This window comes from Asparagus officinalis, chromosome 4 (genome assembly GCF_001876935.1).
Source record: "Asparagus officinalis chromosome 4, Aspof.V1, whole genome shotgun sequence".
NCBI classification, from domain to species: Eukaryota; Viridiplantae; Streptophyta; class Magnoliopsida; order Asparagales; family Asparagaceae; genus Asparagus; species Asparagus officinalis.
The window spans coordinates 17,530,453-17,549,895 of record NC_033797.1 but is presented as its reverse complement, the minus strand read 5'-3'; the positions used below and the strand labels follow the sequence as shown (position 1 = coordinate 17,549,895).

The 19,443-nt window shown below is 39.0% G+C and overlaps 2 protein-coding genes across 3 annotated transcripts; both read right to left on the bottom strand.

Annotated features, from left to right (window-relative positions):
- On the bottom strand, positions 625-1,323 carry LOC109838275. The gene has a single exon (XM_020406732.1). The coding sequence runs from the start codon at positions 1,321-1,323 to the stop codon at positions 625-627; it is 699 nt and encodes a 232-aa protein (XP_020262321.1).
- LOC109836776 (kinesin-like protein KIN-5C) lies at positions 3,423-13,174 on the bottom strand. 2 transcript variants are annotated; one of them, XM_020404778.1, is made up of 23 exons: positions 12,979-13,174; positions 12,742-12,871; positions 11,644-11,802; positions 11,176-11,525; positions 10,949-11,087; positions 10,688-10,785; positions 10,441-10,597; positions 8,921-8,990; positions 8,763-8,839; positions 8,116-8,169; positions 7,945-8,025; positions 7,696-7,807; positions 7,532-7,618; positions 7,268-7,443; positions 7,014-7,175; positions 6,830-6,937; positions 6,570-6,728; positions 6,413-6,496; positions 6,141-6,346; positions 5,935-6,036; positions 5,760-5,869; positions 4,007-4,158; positions 3,423-3,913 (listed from the first exon to the last, which is right to left on the bottom strand). In XM_020404778.1, the coding sequence occupies exons 1-23, from the start codon at positions 13,035-13,037 to the stop codon at positions 3,725-3,727; spliced, it is 3,021 nt and encodes a 1,006-aa protein (XP_020260367.1). In that variant the 5' UTR covers positions 13,038-13,174; the 3' UTR covers positions 3,423-3,724. The 2 variants fall into 2 exon arrangements, with proteins under 2 accessions (XP_020260367.1, XP_020260366.1); XM_020404777.1 differs by having other exon boundaries at positions 7,945-8,169.

Below are 19,443 nucleotides of genomic sequence, written 5' to 3'. Positions count from 1 at the left end.
TGCGTCATCACCAAAAATGGAACCAACAAATGGAAACTTACAATAAGATTCGATCACAGCCGAGAAGAACCACGAACTCTGATTCCTCACCAAACAATTCCATGCCAACGACCCCCATCGGGTTGAACACTGACTCGGATGAAACATTGACTCGGATGATGTTATAGCAAGGCCTGAAGGGAGGAAAGCGGCAAAACTCAAGAGAAAACAAAATGTGGAGAAATCTGAGTCCGCTAAGTCCATTATGGGAGAGGCTTTCGCGTGGATGAAGCAAACCAACAAAGAAAAAATGGAGCTAAAACAGAAGAAACAAGATGACGATATCATGAAGATAGATCTCTCAACACTCAATTCAGTTCAACGATAATACTTTGAAATGCGTCAGGCAGAGATATTGGAGAGGTGGATGTCCAAGGGTTCTTCCTAATTATCATATATTGTACTCGCATCGCATCCTCATTAGTTCTTCCTAATTATCAATTAGTATCTTATATTAGATTTATGATTGTACTTGAAGTTGAAAAATTTGGCATTGAATGAAAACAAGTACTTTATTAAAAATGAAATTGGCGTAATACAACAACTTGAACTCCTTTTCTGAAATTACATTAGACATAAAGAAACTTAATCCTCGGCGATGGATCCCTTAAGCTGCCACAGATGCTCGATCAAATCATTTTTTAGTGATTTGTGTGTTTGCGTGTTCCTGATCCGATGATGATTTTGGATGAACTCAGTTAGAGGCACCGTCTGCACATGAGAAGGTTCAACGACTGGTACCGAATCAGTAAAGTCGAAGTTGTTGTCCAATTGACAATCACGTTCATCTTCAACGATCATGTTATGCATTATGATACAAGCTGTCATGATATCTTTCAGCACACAAGGTTGCCAGAAACGTCCTGGTCCACGAACAATCGCAAATCGAGCTTGCAACACGCCAAAAGCTCGCTCAACATCTTTTCTTGCGCTTTCTTGTTGTTGAGCAAAGTACTTATGCTTGTTTCCTCGAGGTGCTGGAATAGTCTTCACTAATGTGGACCACTCTGGGTAAATCCCATCGGCGAGATAGTATCCCATATTATACTCGTGGCTATTGACAGTATAGTTGCACGGTGAAGCTCTTCCCTCCGCAAGTTGTGCGAAAACCGGTGAACGATGTAGAACATTAAGGTTATTGTGAGACCCCGGCAGTCCAAAGAAGGCATGCCATATCCAAAGATCTTTGCTAGTTACGGCCTCCAAAATAATTGTGGGTTCATGAAAATGTCCAGTATACATACATTGCCAGGCAGTTGGACAGTTCTTCCATGTCCAGTGCATTCAGTCGATGCTCCCAAGCATACCAGGAAAACCTCGTTGTGAGCCTTCCTCGAGCAGGCGTGCAACGTCTTCATTAGTCGGTGCACGAAGGTATTCCTCTCCAAAGATGTTGATAATCGATCGAACGAACCTCTTCACGCTCTCAAGCGACGTACTTTTACCGATCCGAACGTAGTCGTCAACGGCGTCAGCGGATGCTCCATATGCGAGCATCCGCATAGCTGCAGTAATCTTTTGAAGACTAGATAGTCCTAACTGTCCAGCACCATTCCTCTTTTGGACGAAGTACTTGTCATGTTCGACGACTGCGTCGTGGATTCGAAGGAATAACGAACGCCTCATTCTGAACCTTTGACGAAAATAATAAAGAGGATAGGTTGGTGCGTCAGCAAAATAATCTTGGAATAACCGATTGTGGCCTTCCAGTCGGTTTCGATGGAGCACGATACGTCGTTTGTGTTGAACTGAAGTTGAACATTTCTCTTGTTCTTCTTCCTCAACGACAACAGCTCCCATAAGAAAGAACTTCTTCATCATTTCATCATCGCTAGAGCTAGATGAGCTAGACATTTTATTCTGGGAGATGATGGGTTGAGGAGAGAAGTCGTCGAATTTTATAGGCATTAGTCGGATGACGGTCAAAGTTTGCGATACCTCGAACTTCGTGCCCAACATCGAAAACCGCGGGTTACATCGAAGATCGTGTGCGTTCCCTCAAAAGCCGCGGGTTACCTCGAAGACCGTGTGCGCTCCCTCGAAGACCGTGGGTTGCCTCGAAGACCGTGTGTGTTCCCTCAAAAGCCGCGGGTTACCTCGAAAACCGTGTGCGCTCCCTCGAAGACTGTGGGTTGCCTCGAAGACCGTGTGCAACGGTTAGAAATAAAATACAAGAGGTTTAAATATAATTAAAAGTAATGGATGAAATATTAAAATAGAAGAGATGTTTTTTTGATATTGTTGGAGCTCCTAACTAGGAGCTTGTTGGAGCTGCATAAAAGAAGGAGTGCCTCCCAAGGTATAATTTGTTAATTTTTTATTTTAAAAAGTTTGAGAGTTCTTGAGAGCATGCTGACTAGGACTCCCAACTGGGAGCTTGCTGCACTTGCTCTAAGAAGTCAATCTCACTATCTCGAGTTCAAGCATTACGACTCAAATTCACTCCGCCATTGTTCACAATTTCACAATCTTTCATACTTTATACTAAAGAAACCCTTAACCCTCTCTCGACCTCCTCAAAATGCCCCCAGATCGCCGATCTCAATTCCACCTCCCCTCCGCCTGTCATCGGCGCCGCTCCGCCGCCGCCGCCCTCCTCCTACTCTACGGGCCGCCCAAAGGACCCCACCGTCGACGTCACCTCCATAACCCTCTCCTCCTTCAACCCCGCGACCTAAACCTAACCCTAGCCGTCCACGTCACCAACCCCAACTCGTCCCCGTCGTCTACTCCCCCGCCGCCGTCTCCATCTCCTACGCGGGGCCCGCATCGGTTCCGCCTTCGTCCCCGGCGGGTCCCAGCCGCCGCTGTCTTGTAGGATGCTGCGCGCTCGGTGCCAGGCTTGATGGGACGAAGATGGGCCGGGGTGTGGGGGCCCTGGTGGTGACGTGGCGAGGAGGGAGGTGAGGCTGGATGCTGACGTGGGAGATCAAGGGGTGGCGAGGTTGGTTTGGTTCTTGAAGAAGAGGTTCTGTTGCTGGAGGGGTGGGGAGTCGCGTGACGGTGGACCCGGTGTTTCTTGAAGTCGTGGACCAGGAGAACGTCGCCCAGACGCGTCTTCTTCTTCCTTGGATGTGATTTCTTTTTTTTCTTTTTCTTTTTTTTTTTGGGTGCTTGTTGTTGTTGTTTTATTATTTGTTTTGATGGGGTTTGTCGTTCATTTAATACAAGCTTTTCACGCCTCTAACCTTGTTAGGGGCTGTTTGGATGGGGGTATTTTGAAAGGGAAAGGAGCGGGAGAAACTACCAATTTGTCAGCTTCTACTATGAAAGTTTTTGACTAAAATTTCGTCAACTTCTGTCATTATTCAGCAAATCATATAATTTGAGCGACAAACATGAAACCTGTGGATGGCTCAGAAGAAACTTGTGACGCGAATACAGAGCTGATGAAGCCAAGTATATTATTACAAAATATTCAAAGTAGGACAGATGAGAATCATAGCTATATTACAGAATACAGATATCCCCAGGAAAAAGTAACACAAAACATATCCTATATTTCTAAATCTTTTATCTCCGAGTATTCTTTCATACTCCTACCTCCATCTCCAAGTAGTACAATGTAAAAAAAAATTTGAACATGGGGACCTAAGGAAGCTCCCCTTCTCTTTCTTACAAAACACTGTAAATAATAATAAGAATACAGTACACAACAACCACAAGACCTGTATTCTAAAAGCCATCAGTTAAGCTGTATGAGAGGTGAGCGTGGTATCAGAGAGGGTTTCTCTTTTGATGACTCATAAGGGTTACTTTCCCTGAACTCTTCCAATAGAGCATCCATGGGCATCGATCTAAGCGACTCAATAGTACCCTTGCTGGGCAAGTCAGGCTCAGACCTTACTGGTGTCTCGCCGCTGGGTTCATAATCCTGAATTCATAGAGTGCAGAGCACATGTTTAAATTAGGATCGGCATAATGGAAGGATTTGGAATAAAAGAAAAAACATTATGCGATAGCTAACCGCATAAGTATTTTGGAAGGTTTTCTCAGCATGCCGGTTGATATCTGAGGCCTGGCTCCCATGATCCTCCTGCAGCTGCTGCAGTGCTGCATAGTGGGCTTCCATTGCTGCCAATGCTCCTTTAGTTGACTCCTTCGTGTGTTCTAAAACATCTGAAAAAGAAATTTTTGTTTTGTTGTTATGGGAAAGTAATGAGTTTTTCCATGGTTACAGGCTTATCCCCTATATGGTGTTTAGCTTTTTTAAGGTTTCATGACAACTAATAATGTTATTCACATAAGTGAAAGGACTCTTTTCCTCATATCTATAACTGTTATATAGTTCACAATTAAAGCAGCAATGATTATAAATTATTTTGAACATTAATGAAGTTATTCTTTGGAGAAATACAGTATGCAAATGTACTCATCTTTAGTTTAACCGCTAACCTCTTTATACTCCTCATTCTAAATCTAATATAGATTTAATCAGAATCCTTTAGTTTAACCGCTAACCTCTTCATACTCCTCATTCTAAATCTAATATAGATTTAATCAGAATCCTACATTTTGAATATTAAATTAAATATTCAAATTTTACACCAAATAAAATCCTAAATGTGTCAAGTCAGTTAAAATAAAATGTTAATATTTGACAAATCGGAAAGCTTGAACTGCACAAAGAAGGACCCTTCGCTCTCGGTTTAGTACAGCTACCCATAAACCTTTGATGCTTAGTCTCTATCAATCGTAACTGATTCAATCGATCGGTCGAACAAACTTCATTTGAGATAGTGGCGTAGTTAATTAACAAAAACAAAGATACGAGAAGAGAATTCCAGTTCGGCTTCTCAATAAGTCTTTGAAAGAAATAGGTGTGTTCGATTCACTTTTTGTCCTCATTTCCGAAATTTATGTTCTTGTCAAGTGAAGCTTCTGAAAGAAAGTGGGATTTCTTATTCCCGCTTCTGACTATTTCTTTTTTTTTTCCTTAATTCCCTAGTCAGATCAACCTGATTCATTCTATCGGAGAACCCACTGCTGGGAGTGGCTTTGCCACCAAGGCCGAACCATTTATTCCGTGCAACTGCAGTTTGATGGTCGTTCAAAATGATACCCGATCAGGCACGGATTATCCCTTCTTTTCATCACAACATGATTTATAAGCGTGATGAAAAGGCTGATTTACTTGTTCAATGTTATCTTCCGTTCTTCTCCCTATTTACTAAGACAATAGTATTAAAGCTCAGAAATACATTTACACTAGGCATACATAGAGTTGACTAGAACTACGTGTAAATTCTAACGGAGGTGCGAGGATAGGATCACAGTGGACTCATATTTGGACAACTGAAAGAGATATCCCTTAAATATTATATTTCTATTTAAATTAATTTTGAATTTCTGTGATCTATATCCTTTTCTAAACTAAAATTATGTGTAAAAACAAAGGCAAATTAGTCTAAAAAGTGATTGTATGACCAGCACAGTACCATTTTCAAACTATAGGTCAAAGTGCTAACTGGATATGGAATAGAGACACCATAAAGTCTTTATCCACTCTACGAGCTGACTAAATAAGGATATGCTCCGGTTCTACTCAGATGCTAATTGTTACTATCCATATTCAATATGTGGGGACCTAATCCACATTATAGCACCTTATGAAAGAAGGTTCATTACCTTTCACCTGGTTTTGAATTAAACAAATGACATTGCATCAAGAGCACATAATTTACGTTAAGAGATGTCTCAAGAGATGAAATGAAACTCACTCTCAATGTGATGTTGGATATCCTTGTTATTCTTAGTCACATCCTCCTCAATTACAGTACGTGCTGAGGCAATCTCAGAATCATGTTGCTCATTATTCTCGATGGCAGTTCTACAACGAAAAGGAATCAGTCAACTTAAAAAAAAAGATGGGATAAATGCACTAAAACAACTAACCTTATAAGTGCATCCGTGTCAATGACATGTTTGCTGCTCATCTCATTAACAGATTCATGTGTCTTCTTCCACTTGTTAGAGGTCATATCAATAGTGTTTACACTGAGAAATTAAGATTACACAGAAGGTTAAGGTAAGTGAAAAAATGGAGTGCATAAGCATCGCTTCATGAGTAGGCACAGATACAGATAAGGCCTGGAACAAACCATTCTTGAAGAAGAAGTTCCATGCGACAATGTTTTGTTGAAGAGAAGTCAGAACCATCTTTGAGATCGTGTTGTGCTTGCATTGACATCTCTTCCCATTTCCGCTTGGCATCAGTTATCACACCTTGTTCAAATGATACATGCTCATTCAATAATACCTTGTTCTCCACAGCTGCATCTCTCAGTGCAATGAGTCTCCCGTTAACCTGGAACGCTCAGTAATGAGTTTCCTCACTGAAGACAATAAAGAAAGAATATATGACAGGACAGACCAGTTCTTTTTGTCGGTGCATGTGATTAGATACAAGACTCGTCATATCGGCTATAAGCTTCTCTGCTTCGGACCTCGATTGCTCCTGTTTACAGCACTCAAAGTTAAAATATGTGACAAGAGTCAGGTAAATAGGCCTCAAGATGTGAAAAAGGTACCTCATATGCCTTCTGAAGATCAGCAAGGCAAGTTGCCTGAGCTTCGTGCATGAGACTTGAATGACCTTGAAGCTTCTTCGATTCCTCACCCAGCTTGTCAAGGAGTGCAAGAATATAATTGGACATCTCCTTTGTGTGGACCAAACTAGAACAAAATCTCTACAGTGGAGATCAAGATAGTTGATAGATGAGTAAACCAAAGCTTCTGAATATTTTTAACATTAAATGACTTATATAGTGAAATGACACAAGTTACTGACCTCGCTAAGCTCTTGAGCGAAGAGTGCAAGCTCTCCTCGATGAGTAGATAATGTACCTTGCAGATCCTTAATGATAAGATCTGCTTCTCCTTCCCCCACAGCTAGCAACTGGTGAACAATGGGTACTTACATGAGTGACAGTTTCGTGTCATGATAACTGGTATAGGGAAGTATCAATACGTACATGAAGAAGAGAAGAACAATTGGAAGTAACAGCAGATGAGATCTCTTCAAGACCAGCATTGGAGGTTGATTTATGCAAACGCACTGCATTCTGGATTCCTTCTACATGATAAGCATACAAAGCCCTTGAGGCTGACACTTTCTTCTTCAGCTCCAAGACTGCCTGCACATAAAGTGTGAACATAAATATACACGGACAGGTGTCTACAGGGTATATAGTCTACATGCATGTTATAGGCTTAATCCTACACTTACCTTTTCATGGAAATTGAGACAAGATTGACAAAAGTTCTCAACAGAACGAAGATGTTTATTCTGTTTCTCCATAGATGCAGCTACTAGTTTGCAGAGCGCTGTAACCTTCTCGGTGAGATCACCCTGAAAATTGTTGACTGTTGACCTATTTGCAGCATTCAGTTTGTCTTCTCTGGCTGCAACATCAAATCCAGCAAGGAAACAAAGTTCAGATTGTTATACAGAAAGTTCAGAACTGCAATTTGTCAAATGCAAATAGTTAACCTATTTTAGAAAACAGTGAAGCATTATCGCTAATGGATTTCTCCAACTCTGCTCGCAAAACACAGGCTTGATCTGCCAAAGCATTTTCTGTGCAATAAAACTTCAGAAATTAAAAACTGATAGTCTTAAACTTATATAAAAAAAAATACTCAACTTTTACAGACCAGCTTTCTTTTGTTCAGATATAATGAAGTCTTTTTCCTTCAGAGTGTACTGGGATTGCTTAAGATCTTCCTTTGCAGTGGCTAGTAACTTGCTTGTACGATTCAAAATTTTCTGCATTTATAAAACACAGAAAGAATATAACCCATGAGATTCTAAATATACTAAGAATATAATCCATGAGATTCTAAATATACTGCCTTAGTGAAAATAAGAACAACAACATCAACAACAATCATTATCATTCAAACCTCCGTGGCATCTAGTTGTTTTCTCAAATCAGCAGAGTGATGAAGTTGCGTGTTATACTTCTCTTGCAAATCTTCAATTTGCTGCAAAGGACAAGTTATTATGTATACGTCAGAGAAGATAAAGGAGTAAAACCCAAGTTCATGTTGGAACAAAATCCCAAACAATCTAACCTTTTGATGGTTCTCTAGCAAGACCCCCATTTGTTCAATTTGCTCAGCCATTGCCTGTAAAGAAACAAACAGAACAATCAGTCGACGAAATCACTGCAAAGACAATTAATAAAATTGTCTTGGGTGACAACTGTGTAACTACTAACTACTAACCCCTTATGAATGTTAAATACTTCATATAAGACCATATTTTCTAGATTTAAAACTAATTCTTGCCAAACGGACAAAAATTAGAAGAGTGTAGGAGCAGCTCAAGCATAGTATCGAAATTTGTTGAAAATACTTATGAAAATGCTCCTACTTTTTGAGAGAGATCCTAAAACTATTTTCCACTTCTTTAGCAGAATTAGCCAAACTCCTAATCAATCCTCTTCCTTCTTCCCTAAATATGCGCAACACTTATGACTTTCCTCTTCTAGCCAAACAAAGTTTGACAAAGGTAAAAATGTGAGATTCATACTTAAGTTCAAATAATGAACTTAGACATGAGAAACTTCTTGGAGTGGGGTCTTCTAGCGACACAGTCATTTACACCATATGGAGCTAGTAGATTACAACTACCTTGGCAACAGATAAAGGGGGAGAAAAACAGAGGCAATGTATTGATTCATGTTATGATTTTTTTTGCTAACATCTGACATATTTACCTTCCTTTCACTCTCCTCTAGGGAGTATCGTTCTTTTGGAATGTAAACTCCATTTTTTTCACGAGTAGCATTGAGCTCTGAGAAATAGAAATCAAGTTAATTTTCCAAGGTAGCTTTGTGCCAGAATGAGTTGTCACAAGACTACAGGGGGTTCTTACCTGCCTTAAGGCGATCAATCTCCCCATAGAGGTCTTTGATTAAAGTTGATTTCATCATCTTTTGATTTACCTGAATTTTGGAAGCAAGAAACAATGAAGGGAAAAAAACCAATAGCGAACAAATATAAAGACGGATAACAAAGGAGCATATATTTGTATATGATGTTCCAAAATTTATCATATAAACTTTGTCATGTTATGAGTAAATAAAATAAGGCCATACATTAAACTAATGGTTTTAATTTAAATCTGACTATTAGAGGCATGCAAATATTAAGAGTATAGCTTTCAATCAGACTTTAAAGACATAACTTACCTTTTAACGATATTGAAACAGCTTATTTGTTTCTTCCACCTAATTCTACTATGTAACCAGAGAAACTGGTTGCAAAATTAACAATAGGAGATTTGGTTCTATTTTGTAAACCAGAGAAACTGTTGCCAAGTAGTAGATTTACAGTATGATGCAGTCACATACAATACAAGTGAAAAAAAATAAAGGCAGCAAGCATAAACAACTCTTTAGGTGGGTGAAAACCATGCTTTTGCAGTGCTGCTGTGCTGGTGGATATTATGGAGAAGCATGAAAACAAAAGGTCAAAAAGAAGTTCCCAGGATATACATACTACAAAAGTTTATGTTGTATGACTGGGTAATCCATAGAAGGGAGCCATTGTAAGGGCCATAATACCCATGATATTTTATAATGCTGTACCAAGATTGTAAAATCTCACCCTTTGGAAGATTTATTATCCTGTAAAAATAAATCAGAAAGTTGGAGCATGTATATATTTCTGAGGATCTCCAAAAGTTTCTGAACGTTAAGTCAAATAATCATCCAGTATATTATCAGAATTATAGCAGTAAAAAGTTTTAGAAAGACTTGCAAATTACTGTACTAGACCTCACTGCATAATATTTTCAGTTTTTCTTTGGATTAAAATGCATAATGCCACCTTAGAGTTAGTAACAAAACCTTTAAGCAGATTTTCACCTTCGGGACAAAATAATAAGAGAGCAAAGACAACAACCTTGAAATGATTTGTGTTTGCAACTCCTCAAAATGGGGAGTCCGCTTTTTATCAGAACCGACCGCATGCGAGCGGGCAGTTCTGACCTTTCGTTGCAAATAGTTGGGGGACAAATTTGGAATATGCCCCAAATGAGTGATCAGAACCGACCGCTCGCATGTGGTCAGCTCTAAATGATTTGTAGTCCAAAATGGGGTCGTGTTCAAGCCTGGCCTCATTTAGGACAAAAGTTTGTTTGGATAAATTAGGCCAAGTGTAGCCCGTTTTTCTAAAGCCAAATATGGCCATTAAACTGGTTTGTTTTGGACCACCTCCCCAACGTCCAAAACAGAACCAGTTGTCTAAAACAAGGCCAAGGCTAGTCCTGGCCCAATTCTAGTGGCCAAACACACGAACATTATAAACAAACAACAAAAAGTAAAGCTGAGTTGCAACTTTTAGCTGGCATGAAATCCGCAAAAAATACAAAAATGGATAAAATTAAAATACCTCAGGGCGATTCTTTATATTTTTTGCTCTGTGAGCATAATCTAGTGTGCTAAGGGTCTCTTCTAAACAATGCACAGATGGTGAAACAGTAGCTATTATGCATGTTTTGGTCCTTCCTCCTAGCGAATCGCGAAGTAATCGAGTAAGCTTGCTGTCCCTGAATGTGCAAATTTTTGAGAGTTGTAAGCTGAATTTGGCAATAGCACAAACCATGATATAAGCTTGAGTTTCAGGTCAGGTGAGGAACCTGTAGGGAATGTGCCCAAGGTGCTCCACAAGAGCAGTGATTACGCGGCCCAACGTAAGTAGACTTTTGTTTATTTCTCCAGCTTCTCTTGCACGTCCCTTAAAAGAATAGTGATTAAAACAAAAACAAAAATGTCAAGCAAGGCCAGTGTAAAATAAATAACAGGGAGTCTATATATCGACAGATGCATTTGCCAAATAGTACAATCAAATAGTACTGCTGACCGTAAAAATTATTGGAAGAAATAAATGTGTAGTATACCTCCCTGGCACCTGATCGAGAAATATTTTCTGATCCAGCAAGATCAACAAGATTTAGCTTCCCGCATTTAATAAGTTCTTCCCCTTCAGGAGTTGCCTCTTTGATGTGAATAGTAATGGAAAAAAGAGAATGTGATCGACTGAAGCAAACAATAAATAATCAAAACCAAAAGCAAGTAATAACTGTAGTTGGGTAATAAAGAGCATTAGAAAACAGATATGTATTACCTTGATTGTTTGTTTAATAAAGTCTCTGCTGTACGCCTCTTGGCAGATCCCCTCTCCAGAAGAGAGAAGATCTCGCTGGCACTTGTTACAATTTCCTCCTCAAGCCCCCGTACTAGAACGCCCCCTTTTCCATCCTCCATAAGTGGTAATGGTTTTTTCTGCTTCTCCTCCAAAGCAGCTTTAGAAAACTCTTCTGGAGCAAGCAAATCAGTGATTTCTTCATTATAAAGTTCTAAGAAGGTAACTTTAACACTATATTCAGCATTTTGACTTTCTAGTGTGTCAAATATCTGCTTAACAGCTCTTGGTATGACGCCTGCATCTGAAGGTAATTGACCATTTGGTCCACTCTGCAGGTATAGTTGAAGCAAAAATATGAATATGCAGGAGACTTCAGTTGAAGGAGATTAAAGTACAGAGTAAACAAAAAAGGCAATCACACTTTGTGAGAGAACTAGAACAACTTGCCTTAGATCTTCTACATTCACCTTCCATGGTATATGTCTTTCCTGTACCAGTTTGCCCATAAGCAAAAATTGTACAGTTAAAACCCTCCAATACCTCATTAACAATTGGAATTACTGCTTGATCATACAAATCCATCTGCTTTGCTGAAGGACCAAATACCTGGGAACAATGAATTCAACAGAGACATAAGCTGACAACTGTATGCACCATGAGCATCTACAACATAGAAAATAGCACAGTTAATGCATGGTGGGACAATTCGACTGCCAATCACATGTCTTCAGGTATAGTAATTTACAACATTGCATATATGTTTCATCTCTCATGTTTTTCTTGGCATTCAAAAGTGGTGTTCTGCACAATTCCAGTGCACATTTCCCACTTTAATTGTTGCTACTGTGAAACTATTTGGCAAAAGTTAGGAGTTCAAACTATAGTTCTCTAAATTAACCTTCTTCAAGTGTATGTTTTACGTTATCAGTAGTTTGACATGTGTAAATAAGACTAATTAGAGCAAATTTTCCGATTTCTTTATCTCCCCTTAACTTTTACACCAAACTATCTCTCGGAAAAGCAATTTAGCTTAATTCATGAACAGCACTGATACTGATTCATAATATAGTGCCCAGTTGTGTGTGTGTGTGTGTGTGTGTGTGTGTGTGTGTTTTGTGATGGCAACGTCTCCAGCCAAAGAAATTTATCTAAATATGACAACTTAAACAATATGACAGGACAATATAAACACGAAAAGGATAACATCATCAAAATGAACCCAAAGGACCAGGCTTCAACAGTAATGACACTTCATCTAGATTAAAGCCTTATCAATAAGCTTTTTACAAAACAAAGATTATATCTTACAATAACTAAATACCTCAAAACCTAGTGCACAAAATACCCATGTTTTCAATATTTTTATAAATCATTCATTATTCCCATCTTAAGCTTGCTAATTTCTCGGCAGCTTACTATGAAATGCGTCAAATTACTTTAAAGGGTGGAAATTGCAAGAAACCCCAAATTACAACTTCACAACCTTTTCAATCATATCAAACCCTAAAACCCTAGATTTGTAAAAAATAAAATAAAATAAAATACCTTATCAAAGGTAAAAACCCTATCAATCTGCTTCCCTGCGATCGTCTGAGAGACCGCCACCTCCCTCTGGAACTCATTGCAAGTCACCACTTGCGGCGCATTATTCCTCAGCTCCTCGTCGCTGAACGGCCTAAAATTCCGAACAAAAATCGAAAATTACTCCAACTCCTATCATAATAGAAGCCCCAACCCTATAAGCTTCCCCGATCTGAACAAAGGCTAGGGTTTCTCTGTTACCTGCATCGGAGGAGAACCTGGACATTGACGGCCTTCTCTTTTTCATGGCGAGAAGACATAGCGATAGAAATTTACAGAGAGTGTGTTGGTAAGAAGTCCAAGCTTTTTTAATGGCGGGTCGTGATTAGATTTAATTAGAGACAACAGATGGAGTTTCTCTCTCTAAATTTTCTTTCTTTTCTCCCCCTTCTCTCTCTTTTTGGGGTTTGGTTTGAAACGGGAGCGGGATGGGAGAGGCCTTTTGAAATTTGGGGGAGTTAGTTCTGACCGTGAGATTTCCAGTTTGGGAAACGAACGGGTGAGATGAGAGTTAGGGATTATAAGTTGTTGGACGAGTTTACCCTTGGAGTGGGGATGCGTGTGCTATTGTTTTGGGCCGCAGGATGAAATCTGGGCGGTGGTGGGGATCTTACATACGGATCCTTAACATTTTGAAAATTACATATTTTTATTTTTTTGCCTTTAATACATCTCTACCTTCAATATATGTCTACTAGTGTGCACCCGTCGCTTTGCGGGTGCAAAGCGTAGTCTCTTTTTTTTTTGCTACAGCAATTCTTTTTTTTTTGAAAAGATACAATTTTTTTTTAAATGTTATATTTTCCTGTTTGTTCCACAGTAATACTACTACAGTAATTCACTACGGTATTTTCCTGTGATATGAATAGTGAATCTTTGGATCCTCCTATAAGTTTTTTTTTTCAACTTTAGCTACTATCCTTAATGCCTTTCAAGTTAAAGTGATTTTTTCCCCTTGTTAATTTAGTTAAGCCGACTTAACGTACATTAGTATAATATACTTCTATCCATCAACCATCCTTCATACCTTTCAAGCTATGCAAAAATGATTTTTTCATTGATAATTTAGTTAAGTGACTAAATGTATCTTAGTGTGATATACTTCTATCCATCAACCATTTTTAACTCGCTCTTTCTAGAAAGGACATGTTTTGACAAAGTTCGTTATGTATTTTTGGCATATTATTTTATGTCAGGTGGCAAAATGAGTTGGTTAGTAATTCTAATGACCATTTGATTATATTGTTATATTTTATTTTCCTTTGCGAGTCAAGTTAATCCAATATTACATTGTCTACATTTATTACTATTATTACTTAGAGATAATTGCCGGATTAGTATTGTAGTGACAAGTTGGACAAATTTAATTGTGTTAAAATAGATTGAAATCGACGTTATGGGTGATCAAGAGACAACTCAAAAACAAAAAACAAAAAAAATAACATCCGGTTGAAGCTTTTATGTTAAATCAAAATCTAAAAATGTAGTTATTTTCTCATCAACGGTGTAGATAGTTTTGTTTTGAGGGATAAATTACCTCCCCGTTAAAACTGAAGGTGAATTCACGATAATTACCAAATCCCACTGGCTGGTATTCACGTGTTTGCGGAGAGGCTGGACGCACTTCACCTCTAAGAGCATCTCCAACCCAAAAATCCAAAATGGTGTAGTTTTTACACCAAGTTGGTGTAGTTTTTACACCAAATCACTATTCCATCTCCAATCATTACACCAAATTTTACACCAAAAAGGATATTCATTTTATTTACAAACTATAAAATGGGATATAGTTGGAATATTTGATTTGTTATAACAAACTATAAGGGCAAACTTGGGAAAAACTAAAATCTCCATATCTACAGTGCTGCGTCAAATCTGGCGCAACACTGTAGCACCTCATCAAAATGACGCTGAATTTGCAGTCCGGTTGGAGGAAAATTTGGCACAGTTTTTGCTCCATTTTGGATTTTTAGAGTTGGGTTGGAGATGCTCTAAGGGGCTGTTTGGTTCAATAGAGGGTAGGAATAGGATTAGGAATCCTATTTTATTTATGGATTCCAATCTAATCCATAAAAAATTTATAGACAAGTTTTAGATTTATGGAATCCCATTTTTTTTGTATTCTATGTTTGTTTCACCCAAAGGATTAGGAATCTCACTTTTATAGAAATGGTCCAATTCCTAAAATCATGTTTGGTTCAAAAAGACCCGTTTTTTTGGGAATCAATACTGTAGCAACGGCTAGCCCCCTGTACATTTTAAAAAACACTGTAGCAACGGATTGAAGCCCCCAGAATTTAGATTTCAAGCTGAAATCACTGTAGCAACAGCTATTTTCAGATTCAAAATTCAGATTTTAAAATTTTTAGACAACACGCTGTAGCAACGGCTAGTAGAGGGCCATGGTGGCTATAAATTCACCTTGAGACCTCAAAATTAATCCAAGCATTCTCATTTTCATCATTTATAAAATTCCCATTGTCTTCAATTTGCTGCCCCGACATGAAAATGACATCAGAAGAGTGCTGGCAGAATTATGAAGTTTATTGCGACTGCCATCTCCGAACACCGATGAAAGTGTGCAAAAATGGTAAAAATAAGGGTAGGTGTTATTGGGGGTGTGCAAAATTCCCAAATAAAGAATGCAATTTTTTCGAATGGGCTGAAGAAAGAGGAGAGTCATCAAGCAACCAAGGAAGCTAATATGTCAAAGAAAATAGGTACGGAGATAAATATATTTTGCAATCAAAGAAGCTGAAGAAAGAATTGAGACTTGTCGAAAATCAACTACTAGTTTGGAAAATTTCTGCAATTTTCTTAGCAATTTTTTGTGTTATTTTAATTATTACAAACTTCATGTCATGTACCTGTACTTGCAAAAACTACTGAGGGTGTAATGAAAACTGTTGTTTGAACTGGGTACAAATTCTAATTGATATCGTATGGCTCAGTAATAGATCAACTTGTCATCATTGATTGCCCCACCTATAACTTACATGTTTATTACAGATTGTATTATAAGGATGAATTGCCTCGCCTAGACATTATCAAGTCAATGTAGCCTGCAATCTCATCCCCTTTTGCCTCATCTGGATATAATAAACGATGTAAGTTAGATTGCATTCTCAGTAAACGCTGATCATCATCATTGCCACATATCAAGTGCAAGGAAAACCACAGGCAAGGCAAACCAAAACAGCAAGTAACCCACAGGCAAGGAAAACCAAAACAGCAACACAAAATGCAACCACGAGCTACACAAGCTCTTAACAAAAGAGCACCAAACCCCAGCAGCAGCAGCAGCATGAGCTACACACAAGCTCAAAATAGGCACAAAGCAAAAAACAGGCACAAACCCACCAGCAGCAGCAGCATGAGCTGCACACAAGCTCAAAAGAGGCACAAAAGCAACAAACCCCAGCAGCAGCAGGAGCTGCACAATTTGTTAAATAACAGGCACAAACCCAACAAAGCTCAAAACAGTCAAGCAACAAACCCCAGCAGCAGCATGAGCTACACAAGCTCAAAACAGTTCAGCAACAAACCCCAGCAGCAGCAGGAGCTGCACAATTTGTTAAATAACAGGTACAAACCCAACAAAGCTCAAAACAGTCAAGCAACAAACCCCAGCAGCAGCATGAGCTACACAAGCTCAAAACAGTTCAGCAACAAACCCCAGCAGCAGCAGGAGCTGCACAATTTGTTAAATAACAGGCACAAACCCAACAAAGCTCAAAACAGTCAAGCAACAAACCCCAGCAGCAGCATGAAGGGCACAAGCTCAAAACAGTTCAGCAACAAATCCCAGCAGCAGCAGGAGCTGCACAATTTGTTAAATAACAGGCACAAACCCAACAAAGCTCAAAACAGTTCTGCAACAAACCCCAGCAGGATCAGGAGCTGCACAAGCTCCAAATAATAGGCACAAACCTAACAAAGATTGGAGCTACACAAGCTCAAAACAAAGCAAGGAGTAGGACAAGCTAAAAAAACAGTTTGCAAACCCCAGCAGCAGCAGGAGCTGCACAAGCTCCCAATAACAGCCACAAACCTAAGAAAGCAAGGAGCTACACAAGCTCAAAACAAAGCAAGGAGCTACACAAGCTCAAAAGAAAACAGTTGAGATGTTCTTCATAATAAAAATATATATTGCAACATTAATAGTTTGCAATTAACACAACAATATCCATCAAAATATAATCGAAACCCAACAAACTAGCTATCCGGCCAACCTTGGTCGTTAACTAATTTTGTGATGTACCTCTGCTGACCTTCCTTGGATTTTATGAAAAACCTCCTAGCTTCACGTTCATTGTCATATAAATGGTCTAAAACCCTATCGAGGAACTCCTCGGAATATTCAGACCTATGTTCCTTCAACGCTGCAGCCAACTGCTCAGTCCAGTGTATAACGTGTTGATTTCTCATTGACTGAGACATGGACTCAACAAAGGCACATAGCATTTCCTCTTCACGATTAGATTTTCTGGTTTTTTTGTTAGATGATGAAGTCGTGTTGTCTTTACTCTTAGTCTTATATCTAGTGGGTTGTGGTTGGTTAACAGCACCAGAACGTGGTTGGTTGCAAGCATCAGACTGTGGTTCAGCTTCACTCTCCTCTAGAATCTCGCAATCATCATCGGGAATAGGTATGGACCTACTAGACCCAATGTTAGCGTACACGGGCCCAACAAAATCACCATTGGCTTGATCATCACCCATGATAACTTGTAAATTTTTGAAGTGAGGAAGGGGTTTGTTTATGTACACTTTGTACTTAGAATTGGATTTGTCCTGCAATAACAAATACTTATAAGCAGTGAATCAAATGTATTAAATTGAAGGTGACAACATAGATGCTGAATTTGTTATACCTGGGCCCAAGATTTCAAAGTTTCCTCACCCAATGTAATCATTTTACTTGTTTTATCCCACCCAACACCACTTATATTAAGGCAAGCCTTCATGTCATTGAATTTATTCCTCAAACATTTCAAGTGGTTAATGACATGAAGGTGAGTGAAATCAATCCTGAATTGCATGTTGATTTTCATGGCAGCCATTTTATATGCTTCAGCCTTGAAGTTCTTGTCTGGCTTCATGCCATCCAATGCTAAATCTGCAAGATAAGGAATAAGCACATCATCGTGCTCTGGAATCCAAAACTTATTAGCCACGCCTCTTGAGTTCAACCTGGCACAAGGAACTTTTTTTATGGGCTAATCTTTTCCCTCTTTTCAATGGCGAAGTGTGCTCCGCACCATCAACGTCATGAATATCCTTTCCACCTGAATCACCAGTGTTTGGTGAAAATTGATTAGGTCCACTACTTTGAGAACTGGCTGTGGGAAACAGCAAACCTTGTGGACTGCCTAACAAGCTCATGTATGACATTGGCGGCGGTGTCATCCCACCATAATTATCATCGTATGGTGGGAATGGTGAGAATGTATGCGGAGGTAAAGTGAATGACTGTGGTCGAACAGGCATGTAGTTCATGTTAATCCCTGATGTAGGATTTGGCATTGCATTCGAATGAGAAGGCACGCTTTATTTATCTGCCGGATTGTTAGCCATACCTAACATATTTTGTAAGCATAGCCATATTAACAATAAAAAAATATAAAACAATATGGGATATGTATGCATTTATCAAGGAATATACGAAACGACGATATTTCTCAAACAACATAACAAAAGAGCAACTGATAAAAGTAGTAATGGTTTGGTACAAGCAAAGACACAATAAACAATATCGATGTGAACAGTATTTTAAAATTCACCAAGTTATTACATAGCCATAGGACAAATACCATACTAAGTTAAACCGCTCTCCATTGTGTTACCACCATTGTACTTTGCACAATAATCTACCCACATCGCCCAAGCAATTTGATCTCGCAACTCCTTCCATTCATTTCTAACATCTCGATCCTCTCTTTGTGACCTACTTTGAGTATAGTCCACCACATTTGAATCGTCTTCATTTGTCTCTTCCCCCGCATCTTCATCAATTTCAACATTTTCATTTAAAATATCATCACCCGGATCCTCCAAGGCAATAAAGTTGTGCAACACAGTACACGCTAGTACAATGTCCACTTGAGTGGGAAATGGATAATTCGGCTTCGCCGCAAGAATTTTAAACCGATTCTTCAGTATCCCAAATGTGCATTCAATTTTTGATCTTAAAGATGAATGCCTTAAATTGAACAACTTCTTCCTATTCTTTGGTATCCTACCGGTATGCTCTTTTAAATGATATCGAACACCGCGATACGGGGATATGAAACCTGGCATTGTGGTGTACCTAGCGTCACATAGGTAATATTTACCTACATTAATTAAACATTATTTTAAAATCTCAAATATTGCCAAGTATTTAATATATCATTCATAATGTGCACAAGTGAGAATGAATACCATCATAAACTCGGAGCCCGTAAGGCTGTGGTCTGGACAGGGCGTCTTGTAATACCCTATAATCATTTGCTGCCCCCTCCCAGCCAACCAAGACATAAGTAAATAGTTTATTGGGGGTGCAGGCTGCTAAGATGTTTTGGGTGACCCCTTTTCGCCCTCTAAACTGTGCAACTAGGTCACTAGGTAACACCGCGTCGACGTGTGTGCCATCTATCAAACCAATACAGTCCTATAAAAAATTAT

Excerpts from the sequence above, each read along its gene's own strand:
- LOC109838275 (XM_020406732.1), bottom strand. The coding sequence starts at position 1,323 with ATGCACTGGACATGGAAGAACTGTCCAACTGCCTGGCAATGTATGTAT.
- LOC109836776 (XM_020404777.1), bottom strand. The coding sequence starts at position 13,037 with ATGTCTTCTCGCCATGAAAAAGAGAAGGCCGTCAATGTCCAGGTTCTC. Across the intron at positions 11,526-11,643 it reads GTGAATGTAGAAGATCTAAG|AGTGGACCAAATGGTCAATT; the intron begins GCAAGTTGTTCT and ends CTATACCTGCAG. Across the intron at positions 8,840-8,920 it reads GATTGATCGCCTTAAGGCAG|AGCTCAATGCTACTCGTGAA; the intron begins GTAAGAACCCCC and ends TCTATTTCTCAG.